Raw genomic sequence first — 16,102 nt, 5'->3', positions numbered from 1 at the left:
AGTTAAAAATCGATGTAGATGCAAGTTGCTATACAGCCAATTAAACTGACAAACTGAAAGATGATTTATGGAGGTGAGTTAGAGTTTATTAACGTGGCAGCCCCACGTTATTACTCGCAGGCTGTGTTCCCAGAGTCCCTTTGGGAGTCAGATCCTCTCTTCCTTCTTTCTTTTTGCCTTCATCTACCGAGGAGTAGACACTTTAAATCATAACTTTGCCCAAGTGCCTTCTGTCACCACTATGCTCTGAATGTTTGTGTCCCCCCCAAATTTGTATGTTAAAATCCTAATCCCTAAGGTGATGATATTAGGAGGTGAGGCCTTTGGGAGGTTGAAATTAGTGACCTTATAAAAGAGACCATTGGGCATCACATAATAATGCCCTTCCAGTGGGGCATTATGGCTCAGCATTTCCACCATGTGAGGACACAGGTGGAAGCTGCCATCTATGAACCAGGAAGTGAGCCCTCACCAGACACTGAATCTGCTGGCACTCTGATCTGGGACTTCCCAGCCTCCAGAACAGTGAAGAATAAATTTCTGTTGTTTATAAGCCCCCAGTTTATAGCAGCCTCAACAAACTAGACAGCCACCTTCTGTTAAGGTTTGGCTTCTGTTAAGGTTTGGCATACGATGTTACCCCAGTACATCATGTCAGCAAGTATGAATTTTATTCTATAATTCTGGGGTAAGAATTATCACATTTCTTAAATGCTCTCTAATTGAATTGGCTTGGCACCCCACTCCATCCCGTGGTCCTGGCAGGATACATTCCCTGTCATCATCAAATTCCCACACATCACTTAAACTCATGAAAAGCTCCCCGACATCTCCACCTTAAGAATGCATCCTGTTTCGTGGCATCTGGAAGTGTCCCTATGATGTCTTGGCTGTCTTTGCCTCTGTCCTCTGACGTGCTCTGCCTTCTTTCCTCTACTCTCTAAGAATCTATAACCTTCTGGGAGAGCTGTTGCTAGGCATGTAACACAGAAGCCATGGAATCGATGAGCAGAAAGCCTTGACTAACCTCCTGGAAGAGAAGAGAAAATACCTATAGTAGCTGGAAACGTGGAAAATTATATCTTAATTATATCCCAGTGGCAGCCATTCAACTAAGATTTTTCAAAAGTCCTCAAAAGATAAGGCATTCTGAATTCAGATCCATTGTAATTCTCAATTTTAAATAAGATTCCAGTCTTCTGTTTTTACCTGGGAGCGAAGTAAACAAAAAATAAATCACAAGCATGGCTTACAGATTTCAACTTCTCAACAGACAGTTCCTGAATCTTTAGGTCAGGGATCCTGATGACTACATAATTAGGCTAATGTAAGTGAATGAGGCTGCCTGGGCCAAGGTGTGGGAGGGGTGGGGGGTGGAGGGTGTCTTGGTACCTGGAGCTCATATGTCCTGGGTGAAGGGTATTCAGAGCCAGGCTGAAGACAGACCTTAAGTGAGACCAGAAATCAATTCTTTGTGTGAAATGGGTTGTCAATGGACTTGATTGTTTTAAAAACACTAATAGATGGCCAAAATGGCATGGATTCAACACGCATGTCAGTGGTGGTGATGATCGTTAGATGGTGACTCTTAACTCTGTTATGACCCCAGCCTTTAGACGAACTGGTGCTGGGCCTGGCACTTTGACCCTCACCCACACACCTTATTCCTGCAAGCACTCAAAGAACATGGGGGTGAAAGTCCTTGCTGGGGGTGAAAGTCTGCCAGAGCGCCCAAGGCCAGCGGTGCAGCTTGCATTCCCTTGGAAAGTGGCGCCATCTGGAGGCAGTAGTCCTCCACTGCAGGCCACCTCTCAGATGGTTTTACATACCTTTATATTTGCATCATTTGGGTTTTTAAAAGAAGAAATCATGTAGTAAGTCTAAAGATTTCACAGCCAGCTAATAACCTTATAGAATAAATGTAGTATTTAAAAACTAAATCATTCTGCAATGTATTTTGGGCTGTGACACTTTCTGAGAGAGAAAACTTTTTGGAAATCCATTTTGAATGGAAGTTGGGGAGGCGCTTGCTGCCGGGAGGTGGGGAGGGGTTCTTTAAATTTAACATTTTCTTCCCCTCCATCTTGTCTTGTGTTTTCCTGGGGCAGGAGGCAGGGAGCCCTTGTAGTCTGATCCCCTTGCTATTCTAAGCTGCTTGGATTAGGAGGCTATTTTTAGTTCTGGACCATGATCAGCAAATCAAAGGGGAGGTCCCTAGGCCAGGTGGCAGCTAAGTCCCATAGGCATCAGGAGTTGGGGGATGGGCACCCTTGTGGTGGTGGTGGTGGTGTTCCTGGTGCAGGAGCGTGATGGGGCTGCATTGCTTTTCCTTCTGAGACCCAACCTCTCATTGCTTCACAGTGCTAGGCATAGATAGGGCCCTCCCGGACAGGCTGCTGTGGCCCTCCATTGTGTGTTGAGCTCCATGAGGCAGATGCAGGGACACAGAAAGAGGAATTTCAGCAAGACAAAGAGCCAGGCTCCTCCCCTTCAGTGCCCCAGACTGCTTGAAAGCAGGGGTCTGCTGGGGCGGGGGGTATCCCAGGTGCCCCCTCACATACCTTTTGGAAGGAGCATATTGCTGCAGCACTCCCTAACCCCTCTTTCCTGGGGAGGATGGATCATGCCCCAGCAAGGACTTGAAGGGGAAGGTTACCTTTTTCTTCCTCTTCCTACTGAGCCTGGCAGAGGCCTGGCTTGTCACTGTCCAAGAGCACCCTGGATGTGGGACCCTCGACCCACAGCCACCACTGTCCACCCTGCACTTGGTCTGTGCCATACGTCGCTCATCAGGGAGCAGATGTGCCCTTGAGTGGACTGTGCCTACTCTCTACTCCCGCTGCTCAGTCTGGTCCTCTGTGGAGCAACTTACTCTGCTTCTGCCACTTGCCCTGGGAAGTGGCTGACCTGACATCCTCAGGATCTGTCCCCACAGAGAGCACAGAAAGGCAGGACAAGATGTGCCCCACACAGCCTGTGTTCCTTTCTCCACCCAATGATCTAGTTTGGATGCCCAAAGCATGGTCTTGACTTTGATGGAGAATCAGAGAAACCCCTAGGCCTCTCTTGCCCCTAAGAGCCAACTTTGAGTCCCCTCCATGGCCTTATAATCCACATGTCATATACATTGTCACAGGGCCAAGCTGGACTCTTTGGGGCACCTACCACTGGGTGCCAGGTTGAAAGAACCATTCTTAGCCTGCCCTGCTTAGTCCTATGTGACCTACCTGTCCACCATGTCTGCAGGGGGGACAGACAAATGTGACCTCCCAGAGGTTTCTGCATCACATAATAATGCCCTTCCAGTGGTGTTGAGCCCCTAGCTGCAGGTCAGGGCACAGAGAGGGGTGGCAGGCTGTGCGGGGGGTATAGGCACAAAGTTGGGACCCCAAGACAAGGCACAGGGGACGGCAGGCTAGGCCCAGAGCAGAGTGATGTTAACTCAGACATTAACTCAGCTTGGGTTCTGGTGGCTGGTGGAAACAGTGTGGGCAGAGAGGAGGGAGCTGGAGTGTCCGGAGGGAGGAGTGGCTGCGTGCAAGACAGTGAGCTGGGGGCAGGAGTGGGCCAGGGGCGTGCAGGGGCTAGACAGCTGTCGGCCATTTGGGTCTGCTGCAAGAAGAGAGGTCTGGGGGGATTTTGTTTTCCTTTTCTTTTTTCTCCTGACTTTTCAGGAAGGCTGGCCCTTTTTACTTCGCTACACCTGGGACTTTAGCTTCTCCCTACTTCACTCCCCCTGGTCAGATCAGGCCTAGGGTCTATTCAGACTGTGGCGGAAATGATGGATCGGGAGCCTGACAGATGAAGGCTCAGCTTCCACCTATTCCTTAACTCTCTGAGCAAGACTGTGCTGTTCCTTGTAGGAGAGTCTTTGGCTGATAGAAGCAGATAAGGATTTCTTGATGGATGGCAGCCCGTCTTGGATGGGCAGGCTGTGGGACCCAGCTGGACAGTGGGCAGGAAAATGAGCTTCTCAGCCAGGACCACAGCTAAAGCCACACCCAGGAGCTGCTTCTCGCTGCTGCTGTCGTTCCTCTAAGTACGGGGCTCGCCCACACTGCCCTGGCACACTGGGCGTCTGGCAGATGGCTGATGCCCAGGCTACCCACTCACTTGCTCCAGATTAAGTATGTAGCATGGGAGCTTCTGATTGACCAAGGCAGGACCACATCCCCACACCCCTGCCAGGGGAGCTGGGAAAGTAGGCTTTCTGGTATCCAGCTTCCTAGTGGGGAAATGATTACAGCTAGCATTGCCTGGGCACTGGATTAACTCATTTAATCTTCACAGCCCCACATGTGGTATTATCTGTTCCATTGAACAGGTGAGAAAATTGAGGCCCAGAGAGGTGAAGTAAACCGCCTAGAGTCACCCAGCTGGGAAGTGGCTGGGCTGGCTAACATCTTCCTGTTTCCTACAGGTTTATATGGGGAGTGATTCACCTGTGCTGGATGTGCGATCTGGGTTGGGTTACTGAGTTTGTTTGAAACTCAGCTGGTCCTGTGTTAAGGATGACAAAGGCTGTCATGAACTCAGGACAGAGAACTGTGTACATCACTCAGCACAAGCTCAGCACAGCACTCAGCTGCTCTGACCTGTCCCCACTGCAAGATCCATGTGATTTTTGCCACCTGCACCTGGCATCATACCTTAAACATCATACCTTAAACAAGATGAGCTGTTGATACATGCAAGGAGTACGGATCAGGGAAATGCAAATGATGAGGAAGGAAAAGCTCCAAAAAATAGACTTTAACAATCACTAGCGATTGCCAAGTTATGGTTTATGACTGAATTATAGAATTCATTTTATCTAATTTCGTTTATTTTGGAATGTGACTGCTGCATTTGAAAATGATATATGGTTACTATGAGAATTCAAGAGAAAGAGCAAAGTGTAAAGAAGAATAAAAATATCACTCTGAACGTTACCAGCTAGAAGGAATCATTGTTAAAATTTAGGTCATAATCAGATAGTGCTCTCTCTCTGTCTCTCTCTGTCTCTCTCTCTCTACATATATCATTTCAACACATATTCAAAATCAATATGTAGAGAGAAAGAGAGAGACATATATATGAAAAATATTGAGGAGGGAAGAGAGAAGGAGAGAAAAAGGAAAGAGAGAGGACTATAAGCATTGTAGAGTTAAAAAAGATGAGATTGGGCGGCGCCTGTGGCTCAAAGGAGTAGGGCACTGGCCCCAAATGCCAGAGGTGGTGGGTTCAAACCCAGCCCTGGCCAAAAAGTGCAAAAAAAAAAAAAAAAAAAAAAAAAAAAGAGAGAGCGATCACATGATATATGCTACTACTAAAATTCATTTATTTCACTTATCTGAATGTAGCAGAAGAAGAAGGAACTGGAGTAAAATCTTGCCTTCAATCTGGCGGGGTTTGGACAAGGTTGGTTCAAGGGTTATCCTCATAGAAATCTCCAAGGTGTTGGTGGGTGGCTCTGCCGTTTGCCCAGATTCCACAGCTCTCTGGGCCTGGGGAAGGTTGGGTGGGGCCACCTTCCAGAGGCTAAGTTTGTTTAGCCCCAGACAGAGCAGGGCAGCTGCAGCCTGAGCTCACCAGAAGCCAGGCCAGACAACACAGCACTTTGTCCATGGCAGGCTGTAGCCCTGGCTCCACCAGCACTGACTGGGGCTCCCCACTCCTGGCATCACCCCTACCAGTACTCTGGTAGGACCTTAGAGTTTTCTCACTTTTCAGTCCCTGGTCACTCCAACAGAACAGGGTCTTATGGCTCCCAGGGCACCAGCCAGGGGCCCCATGCCCCGAGCTCCACCCTCGGCTCCCTGGGCTTTGCCCTGGGCTCACTCAGTTCAAGTGTGTGAGAGCTGCCTGTGGAGGGCATCACAGATTTGCTTCCTGTGCATCTTGACACTCCTGTTTACTGTGTGTTGGCCACCTGAGCCAGGTGCCCTGCTGGGTGTCAGGCAGGAAGGAGAGTTAGGATGAATGGGAAGTTCCTGCCCCTGAGGGCTGCAGGGCATGCCAGGAGAGAAATGGTCTCAGGGCAGTCAGTGTGGGAGAGGTGTTCTCACAGGACAGTGTGCTGGGGCAGTGGGACCTTTGCCCTACCTGGCAGCCATGAGCCCTAGAAATGTGGAAATGTACTATAAGGACAAACTGCCTGCCAGTTTTCAAAGACTTTGTACAAAACACATCTTATCCATAATCATTTTTAATTTGAATATGTGTTGAAATGATGCTACCATGCATAGGAGTGGGTTAAATAAATTACACTATTAGATGATACTATTGGAATACATTTCACATGTTTCTTTATGCTTTTTAAAAATGTGGCTTCTAGAAAATGTAAAGTGATGTGTGTGCCTTGCATCTATTGGGCAGAGCTACTCAAGGTGACAGTGAGAGGCTGGAGGGAGGGAGGAGGCTGGTGGTTAGAAAGCATGATTTGGGGGGCAGGCAGCTCTGGACTTCACCATGGGGGTTACCTTTGAAGGAGTGGAGCTCTTTGTCTCTGGGGGTCCAAACAGGACTCGTGCAGCAATAAGGAGGCTGGATGTACAAGCTCCAAGGGCGCCTCCACGTCTAAGTCTAAAGGGAGCTCAGCAGCCCCCATGCTGCCTCTGCCAGCCTCAGGCAGGCCCCTGTGCAGGAGCACCCTTGATGTGTGGCCCAGAGGTCCTGCCCACACTGGAGCTCTGCCCATGGGGGTTCTCTTGATGGCCCTGCAGGCTTGCGCTCCGCCTTGACCTCAGTATGGTGTGCTGAAGCATCTCCTTGGCTCTGTTGAGAGCTACTTCTGCAGGGACAGCCACATGGGGTGTCACCCCCACCCCTTCCCATGAGCTGCCATCTGCAGCCCCCACAGAGCGAGCTGTGGGGATAGTGAGGTAGAGGTGGGTGTCATCCACATGGTATGTCTGTGGTGGCTGGCAGCCACCGCTGGTCATCTCCCCAATCACCAGGGCCCGGCCCAGCCTCTTCATGATGTAGGTGAACTCCTCCGCAGCACCGGCTGTCACACTGCTGGTCAGAATGACCATGCTCTTCTTGGAGCCATAGCGTTCACCTGGAAGATAGAAGGCCCTTTAGGACGGGGGTCAAGTCAGGACCTTGGGTTACCTGCCTGTTCTACACTGTTTGGACCTGCAGTGCAGAGGGCCTGGGCTTTAGTTCTGTGTCCCTGTGTCCACATGCAAGTCACTCGGCTTCTCTGAGCCTCAGTGTCTGCATCTGTATAATGGGGACAAAAATGTTTGCCCTAACATGAGCATTTTGAAGTGCTTGAGAACTCCCCCACCCATTCTTGTGCTTTTAGCATATACTATTGAAATCCATTCACCTGTTTCTTTAGGCTTTTCAAAAACGTGGCTCCTAATTTAGTGATGTCTGTGCCTTGCGTCTGTGGCTTATGTGTTTCTTTAAATGTAAAAAATTAATTTTTTTTATTGTCAAGTGATATGAAAGGCTTGACTTTCTTGAGGAAGAAGCATGCTCTTTCTTCATGAGTAACGAGAATGTCTAATCTGACCTGATTTTCTTTTCACTTTGGACCCTCAGAAGAGCCACATTTGTGACTTAACAAGGACTTTCAGGACAGTGCCGTCCAACAGAAATGTAACGTGAGCAGGAATGCCAGCCACAGATGTCATTTTAAGTTTTCCAGTACCCACATTGAATAAGTAGTGACAGATAAAATAATACCAAGTCCCTAGTCACAAACATCTGACTGATCTATGACTCACACTTACAAACAGAGGGGGCTATTATCGGTAATAGGTAAATGTACCTCTTCCAACTTACATACAAATTCAACTGAAGAACAAACTTACAGAACCTATCTCATTTGTAACCCAGGGACTGCCTGTAATTTTAAAGGTATTTTATTTAACACAATATACCAAAAATATACTCATTTCAAAATGTACTCAAATAAAATTACTGAGGTATTTTTTCCTTTCTTCCCATAACAAGTCTTCAAAATCTGGCATGCACTTTCCGTTGACAATGTATCTCATTCTGGACAAACCACATTCCAAGTGTTCTTTGGCCACAGGTGGCTTGTGGCTCCCATTTGGGACCTTGTAGCCCTGGGACCTTATGATCTGCAGATCCGAGTCCATTTCTAACTCCTGGTCTTGGATAGCTACTGGAATTCAGAATTTACCTGGTTCTGAGTTTTATTTACGTTCTGCAGTATTATTGAATGTATGTCCCGGAGGCTATAGCAAAATTCCTGTATATTTAGGAAGCATAGAAATAAAGGTGTTGGGTGTTTTTCTGGTCAGAGGCACACCCCCATTGTCAGATGGGAGCATAGGTCCCTTGGTTTTGCAAGCTGGCGGGGGAGCTAGGGTGTGGCCATTCCCCAGCAAGGGGGCTTAGAGAGTTGTGGGTCTGTGAAGCATAGGGCCTGCCTCTGTGCCTCTGACACTGCTCTGGGCCCGGGGCAGGTGACAGAAGCCCTGACAGCATCACGAACTTTCTTCAGGAGAGTGTGTGGAGCTGCTGCTGAGAGTTCATGTGAGATGAACACAGGAAATCCCAGCCGGGTTTGGTGACAGGCAGGGGTATGCTTCTGGTTCTGTGTTTGTCCTGCAGGCTGATGGTCATAATGGTGGGATTGGGGACATATTGGTACTATACACACTAAGATTTACACTTTGGCTCTTTCACTTATTAGCTGAGTGACCCTAGCCAAGATATTTGAGCTAACCAATCTCCATTTTTTCCCTGTAGAAAATGGGCATAGTGGGGCATGCTCTACTGAGATTCCAGAACAAATGCATTAGTGAGTTGGCGAGGACAGAGGCTTTACATTCCAGTCACTGTGACTTTTGCCTAAATCCACACATCTTTCCCTGATTTCCCAGAAGCTTCTAGAATGAGAACAGGAAGGGGTAGGCACTCTACATACCTGCAAGCTGGGTGTGTGTCCAGAGTTCACTAATGGAATCATTGGGCCGGCTGTAAATCTTGTCCAGCAGAATGGGAGGGCCTTCGTCAAAGAAGTAGGAGCACAAGGCAGAGATGGAGGATGTGGGGCCACCGATGTTGAACCTGAGGAAGGGAAGTGGAGCCTGGTGAGGTGCTGAGCCCACAGGCAGGCCCTCCTGCGCCTCTGGGAGGCTGGGATCTTTGCCCTGTGGAGGGTTCTAATTCTAGGCAGCCTCAGTCTAGTGCCCCTTCCTCCTCCTTTGTAATTCCAGGGGTTGGTTTTTTCCAGAGCATTTCCCAGAGTAACTAGTCTCTGTGGTCAAATACATTTAGCAACAACTGAATACCTTCTTCCTCTGATCACATGTGAGAGGCCCTGACAAGTCCTGCAGTTAGGACTGTCCATAATTTCCCCCCATTTATTGAAGATAAGCTGCTCTTTTGTACCCATCCTGCCTGTGAATAGAGCACATTTAGGGAAACCCTGTTTTCCCCAGTTGCATCCTGTGATAATGTTACAAAGCCCACCAGGTGTCTCAACCAGGTGTTCAGGTGTCCTGACAAGGCACTTAATAGGGTCAGTACTCAGGGCTGTGGGACCACAGTGAGAATGAAGGAGACTATGTCTCTCTCAGGCCTATTTGACCCACTGTGGGACCTGGCAGGGCTCCTGTCTCCCCATCTGGGGCTGGTGATGTGATGGGAACCTCTTCCAGTTGATGGTCTAGGAGGGCTGTCACCTCTGTGTCTGAAACTCCAAACAAACCTCAGAGTTTGTGCACATGTAGGCCGGGCCATCTCCTCTTTTAACAATGTGGATGGCATAGTTCAGCAGAAAGGACTTAACATGAGGCTTGTTCAGATGTTCAATAGCACTTCAGAAGAATAAAATGTCAGGGAGACCACCCATAGGGGCCCCTAGCTCAGGTTCTGAGCTCACACTTAGCACTGAATCTGTGGCCAGTGCTTCATCTTCCAGGGAGGAGAACTAGGATCTCAAGACACCTAGTGACATCTGAGAACCCTGTGAGTGTTGCAAGCCAGTGAACCGGAACTGGACTGGATGGTTCTCCTCTGCCAATCCCTGCAGCCTCTTTCAGACAGCAGGGAAGGGTGGGGTGTGTCCCATCTGAGGGTGTAGCCTGCCCCTCCCGTGCCGTCATGTCCACTGACACTGTCCAGGGGTGTTTTTCCATTTCCTCCCTGTCTATGACCGAAACTCACTAATATGAGGCCCACTGTTATGGAAGCAGAGGGGGCCTGGCTAGCTGAAGACATCCTTCCAACAATCTTTTAGTGATGCAAAGAATTCTTTTGCCAATTGTAGTCATTAATTTCCAATTTTCCCTAGGACTCTGCCTTTAACAACTCTCATGACCAGGGCCAGAGTTAATTTTGTATGATGTGAGGCATGACCACAGGTAGAGGGCCTTCTGTTCCAAGCATGAATGCTCACCAAAATTGCCTGGGAGGCCAGGTCAAATACACAGATTATCAGGCCTTCCTCCTAGAACTTCTGACATAGTACATGTGTGGGCCAGAAATCAGTGTTTTCAATGGAACCACCCCCCACCACACATTGAAGCCTATGACCAGGCAAGTATGGTGTAATTCTCAACCTTGAATGCAATTGGAATCATCAGAGGAGTTTAAAAACACTGCCAGTTCTGGGCACCCCCACTGACCAATTAAATCAGAGCTCTTAGGCTAGAGAGATGATCTGGTCTCTCTCAGGTCCTCCCCTGGTCACAGGATCGTTTTCTTCTCTGCTGCATCTCATAGCTCTGACTGTCTCCTGGCAAGTGCTGCAGCCTGGCCAGGAAACACTGACCCTGGCACACTGACCTCATGTCGATTATCATGGCATCCGTGTGCACAATCTTCTTCCAAATGTGCTCCACCAGTAACTCGGAGACCTGGGTGAGCAGCTCACAGTCCCCAAACATGTCGAACCTCAAGTAGCCAATGTTGTCCTCAAGCACGTTAGTGTGGAAGGAAAACTTGATCAGGTCCTCAAAGGCTTCAGGAGATGGGATCTGTAAGAGTTGGAATCCCACTCAGTGTCAGGAGAGCAGCAACCTCAGGGCCCAGGAAGGTGGATGCCATGGGTCTCCTTTACATCATGGGAAATTTTAGGGGGATGGGATGGAAACTTACATATTTGTAGGAGTTTGTAGGTGCCAGGGGCTTTCCCAATGGCATGTCTGGGAGGTTATATGGGTGGTGGGCCTGAATGTGACCCCATGAATGATGGATTGTCAGCTTCCTTGCAGAGGGTGCTCCTGTCTGCCAACCTCACTTAAGCTGAAAGGTGCAGGCATGGTCTCCACTCTGAGTCCTCCAACCTCACCAGATACTTCTCACCGTCCCTGAGCTTGTCTTTCTCCCCTCCACTGGGGTGCAGAGGGGAGAGGTCAGTCACTTTTACCAAGGGTCTGACCATGTGCTAAGAACTTTGCAGCCCTTGTCATTACCCTCACAACTGCCCTGTATGTGGGAACATCATTATCACCATATTTTCCACCAGCAATTAGAAGCACAGAGAGATTAAGTAGCTCACCCAAGACCACAGCCAATAAGTGGTAGAACTAGAATCTGAATCCAGATTCATCTGACTATAGACCACGAACCCTGGCTGTGCTGGAAAGTAATGAGCCAGTGATCTGGAAAGTGAAGGCTCTATGAGCCCAGCACAGGCTAGTCCATGGCCACACTTCCTTTCCTCTCTCCGAGGTTTTAGGAAGGCTCAGTAAGCTGGTCTGTGGGCAAGGGGCCAGCACTGACAGGGACACCAGCCTCCAGGCCCTGTTCTGCCCTTGGTCACAGCACTTTGACCACAGGCCACTCCTTTCTGTGCCCCTCCAGGCCTCAGTTTCCATTTTATAAAATGGAGTTGACAGTCCTGTGGCAGAGGGTTCGGTACCCTTAGTCCCCTTGATTTCAGCTGTGCCTGCCCCCACCCAGCACTCTGACTTTCCACTCTTTTCTCAGGCCTCCTCCAAGTTGACGACCTGCCCTGTCCAGAGTGCCAGTGAGGGGCAGGAGTTGCTGGGTCCCACCTGCTTTGCAGAAAGTTGCTCACCCTATCCTGGGCCCTGTCTCCCTGGAACAGAACAGCCTCAGGGATTCCCTGACCCATCAGCTGGCCCTCAGTGCCCACCTCAGTCTCCCTCCAAACATACTGCCTGCACCAAGCCCTTGTCTGAGGCCCTCCTTGCAAGGGAGCCCAAGGCCAGTGCCACCCTGCCCACTGGTGACTATGCAGCAGAACCACTGGTGAGAGAGCCATGTGCAGAAGTGCCGTGAGTGCTACTTTGGTGAAGCTCTTAGCTGGCAGGGAGAGGGCCTTGGTGAAGCCTTGAACTGGGTCCATCTGCTCAGTGCTCCCCAAAGCTTCAGTGTTGGCTTCCAGAGATTTTGATCACAGTGGTCTCCCCCCGAACTTCTTATCCAGCTGGCCCTTGGGCAAGGCTACATGCCCACAGAGGGCAGCCCTTTTGGGGTGCCGCACTTTGCATCTTGGGAAAGGAAGGGAAAGGCAGGTGGTGCCAGGTCAAGGAAGGGCTCTGTTAGTTCCCAGCCTCCCTGACCACTCTCAGGCTTGTGTCCAAGGTCCAGCCTTTGGCTCCAAGGCAGCTGTGAGGTAGGGGTCTCAAACTGCACGTTTCCAGAGGATGAAGTCATAGCTTGGAGGCCCCCGGTGACTTCTTGGCCTCTTTCCCCAACATGATAATGAGAACCCCTGCCAATACGCACCTTCCTCCCAGCCAAGACTGAAATGCCTTCTATCTAAGGGGTTTTAAACGGGGACTAGGGATGGAGATTGGATGGGATAATGGAGAAAGTGGCGAAGACTTGACTGAAGACATTTACACTGGAAGCCATGATCTAGTACTTGCATGTAGCCTACACATGTGACCAAGTCCCCTTGCATCTTACCTGCATGGGCACAATTCCAGGGATGCGGTCCTTGGAATCTTCAGGGATATGGGCCGTCTTCAGGTGTGGGTCCCCTGACAACATCTGCAGGTCAGCCCCCAGCATCTCAGCCAGGGCAGCTTCTGATGTCACTCTCGAGTAGTGGCTCTGAAGACCACTCAGCTCTGCAGCCATCTTGGCCCCCAGCTCAGGGGAAGCATAGTTATCTGCTACCAGCTTCCCAGCTGTTTGCAGCACTGTAGGGACCTTGGCACGCAGGGACACTATGTCCTGGGCTGTAGAAAGGGCTTCACTCATGGGCACAGTGATGTCAGGCTCCACCCCGGCCAACTCCCAGGCCTGGCCTGTGGTGACACTCAGGGCCATCTGGGTGGGCATGGAGGCATATAGCGGGCTGCTGCCCACCTGGTAGATGCCCACAGAGAGAGCCCCTCCAGCTGTGGGCTCCCCAATGACTGTGGCCCGCTTTAGGTCCTGCATGGTGTGAGCAAAAGCTTCCGCCGCAGAGCCACTGGTGTGGCTCATCAGGATATAGAGGTCCTTGTGGGAGCCATAGCGCTGGCCAGCGACCTGGGGCAGGGTCCACACCTCTGTGACCTTGGAAAAGGCCCGGTCATAGATAGAGTAGAGGTGCTGGAGGGGCTCCGCCTCAAAGAAGTAGGAGCAGAGCAGCGGCACAGCTGTGGTGTAGCTGCCAGGGTTATAGCGAAGGTCGATCACCAGCGCGGCCGTGTCCACCAACTTCTGCCACACCAGCCTCACTAGCTGAGGCCCGAGGGCTTTCACCGTCTCCAGCTCGGCCATGGCATCAAAACGTAGGTAGCCCAGATTGCCGGGCAGAACGTCTGTCTTGAACAGGGCCTGGATGAGGTAGGAGAGCTCCTCTGGAGAGGGGATGGCAGGGGACGGCGGGGGTGCTTCCTCCACTACCAGCTCACTAGGGCTATGGAACACCAGCAGCCGGTGGTCCCCAGACACCTCCTGCAGGTCGGCTGTGAGCTGGGAAGCCAGCGACTCCAAGTCCACTGCCGTGCGGTAGGCCCCCTGGGCCAGCTTGGCTCGCAGCAAGGCGCCCATCTGCCCGGCGACTTCCAGTCGTGCATAGTGGGCCTCCAGCAGACGCCCGGTGCCCTCCACCAAGGCCCCCAGACTGCGGTGGAACTCCAACACCTCCTGGGCTTTGTCCAGGGCCTCCTCGGCCAGTACGATGGCATCGGGCACCACACCACCACCTAGCCAGGCCTCACCGTGGTTGTCGAAGAAAGTAAGCACAGGCACGGTGAGTGCCAGGCCGCCCTCGGGCGTGTCCAGCAGCGGCACGGTGCGGGTGTGCAGCAGGCTGCCCGCGGTGATCTCACCCACCAGCGTGGCCCAGCCCAGTGACTGCATGAGGAAGGCGAACTCCTCCGCTGCGGTGGCGGTGCGGTGGCTGGTGAGCAGGTAGACCCCTCGGTGGGTGCCGTAGCGCGGGCCCAGCAGCTCCGTGTGGCTGAAGTGCTCCTGCGTGACGTTGGTGCGGCGGTCGTAGGTGGTGAAGAGGCGCGCAGGGCCGAGCTCAGGGCCCTGGAAGTAGGAGAGCAGCAGGGGCAGGGCCGAGGATGGCCCCCCGGGGTTGTGGCGCAGATCCATGATCAGGTGCTCTGTGTCCTGCAGCGGTTCCCACACCTGGCGCAGGATGTACGGGCCCAGCCCCCTCAGCACCGAGGCGTCGGCAAAGCTGTCAAAGCGCAGGTAGCCCACGTTGCCCGGCAGCACTGACACTTGGAACACCGAGTCCACAAGGGCCTGCCGCACAGCCTCGCCCTCAGGCACCTCTGGGGTCGCCCCCGGGGGTTCTTCAGCTCCAGCCTCGGGACCAGGAGGGGTTTCTCTGGGCCGAACAGCCCGCACTAGAAGTCTGGGGTCTTCGGACACAGACTGCAGGCCGGCATTGAGCTTGGTGACCAGATCCTCCTCGGAGACCACTGTGGAGAAGTCCATGCTGGCCAGGTGGTGCAGCAGGGCCGGCACGCGGTCCACCAGCGTGTAGTAGTCCTGCAGCGCCCCCTGCAGGCAGCGCACAACACCCGGCAGGGCGCGGCGCAGGGTGAGAATGGACAGGGCTTTCTCCAGGGCTTGCTCCGCTGGGGTCCCCACACAGGGCAGCACCCCGCTGCCCTCCCACGTCTGGCTGCCTCCACCCAGAGGCCCCAGGGACCTGGATACGGGCACGGTGAGGAAGAAGTTGGATTGGCCTATCCTCAGCTTCTGGAGGTCCAGGGCACCCCCCACGGTCCGCTCACCCACCACGATAGCCCTGCGCATCTGCTTGAGGATATAGGCGATGTCCTCGGCCACGCCCCCAGTGCGGCCACTGGTCAGGACCAGCACGTCCTTGTCGGCACTGTACCTCTCTCCCAGGACCTGAGGCAAGGTCCAGATCTCCGTGGTCTTGTTGGAGGGGCGGTCATAGATGGTGTCCACGTGTAGGACCGTGTTCCCCGAATGCAGGTAGGAGATGACGTAGGGAATGCCGGAGACCTGGCCCCCGGTGCAGTGCCGCAGATCCAGCACCAGGGCGGAGGTGCCCATGAGCTTCCCCCAGACGTGGGCCACCAGGAAAGCCCCCAGCTTGCTCAGCACCTCTTGGCCTGGGATGTCATCTACCCTCAAGTAGCCCACATTGCCCTCCAGAACCTCATAGCGGAGGCCCCTCTGCAGCCAGGCGAGCAGTTCCTCCTGTGTGAGGTTGGTGAGTGCTGGGGCCTGCCGGGGAGCCTCCAGGGTGCTGGGCTCATAGGAGATGACCAGGCGAGGGTCATTTAGAGAGCTCTGCACTCCAGCTGTCAGCACCTGGGCCAGTGTCTGAGGCTCAGAGATGCCCAGAATCTCACGGCTCTTGATGGCCTGCTCGATGGCCTCCTGCATCCCCACCAGGTTCTCAGGGAAGCAGTAGTTATCCAGGAGCACCTTGGCCATGTCCAGCACCAGGCTTGGCTGGAACAGGTGTGTGGGGCCAGCCAGGCCACAGAGCAGCGTGGTCAGGAGCAGAACCCATTCTCTCATCCTGGGGGCTGGGGGAGGCCGGGCTTCTGAACAGAAGTCACCTTGCTGTGAGCAGGCTGCGGCCCTGCCCCGTGTAGCCGCCTTCTGCCTCACCCTTCTCAGCTGGCAGACAGAAGGTCTGGGGCTAAACTCCAGAGTTGGAGCAAGGCTTGCAGCTCTAATAAGCCTTTAATCCTGTCTAATTCAAGCACATCAGCCTCCGGGACTG

At 52.3% G+C, this 16,102-nt stretch overlaps 1 protein-coding gene across 1 annotated transcript; it reads right to left on the bottom strand.

Moving 5' to 3' along the window:
* Positions 1-6,605: 6,605 nt before the first annotated feature.
* Positions 6,606-16,014, bottom strand: RBP3 (retinol binding protein 3). The gene is made up of 4 exons (XM_053583486.1): positions 12,850-16,014; positions 10,756-10,946; positions 8,891-9,033; positions 6,606-7,042 (listed from the first exon to the last, which is right to left on the bottom strand). Exons 1-4 carry the CDS (start codon positions 15,892-15,894, stop codon positions 6,606-6,608), a joined length of 3,816 nt encoding a protein of 1,271 aa, XP_053439461.1. The 5' UTR covers positions 15,895-16,014.
* Between the last annotated feature and the right edge of the window lie 88 nt (positions 16,015-16,102).

This window comes from Nycticebus coucang, chromosome 3 (assembly GCF_027406575.1).
Source record: "Nycticebus coucang isolate mNycCou1 chromosome 3, mNycCou1.pri, whole genome shotgun sequence".
NCBI classification, from domain to species: Eukaryota; Metazoa; Chordata; class Mammalia; order Primates; family Lorisidae; genus Nycticebus; species Nycticebus coucang.
Note: the sequence above shows the minus strand (reverse complement) of the source record. Positions and strands in the feature narration are given on the sequence as shown.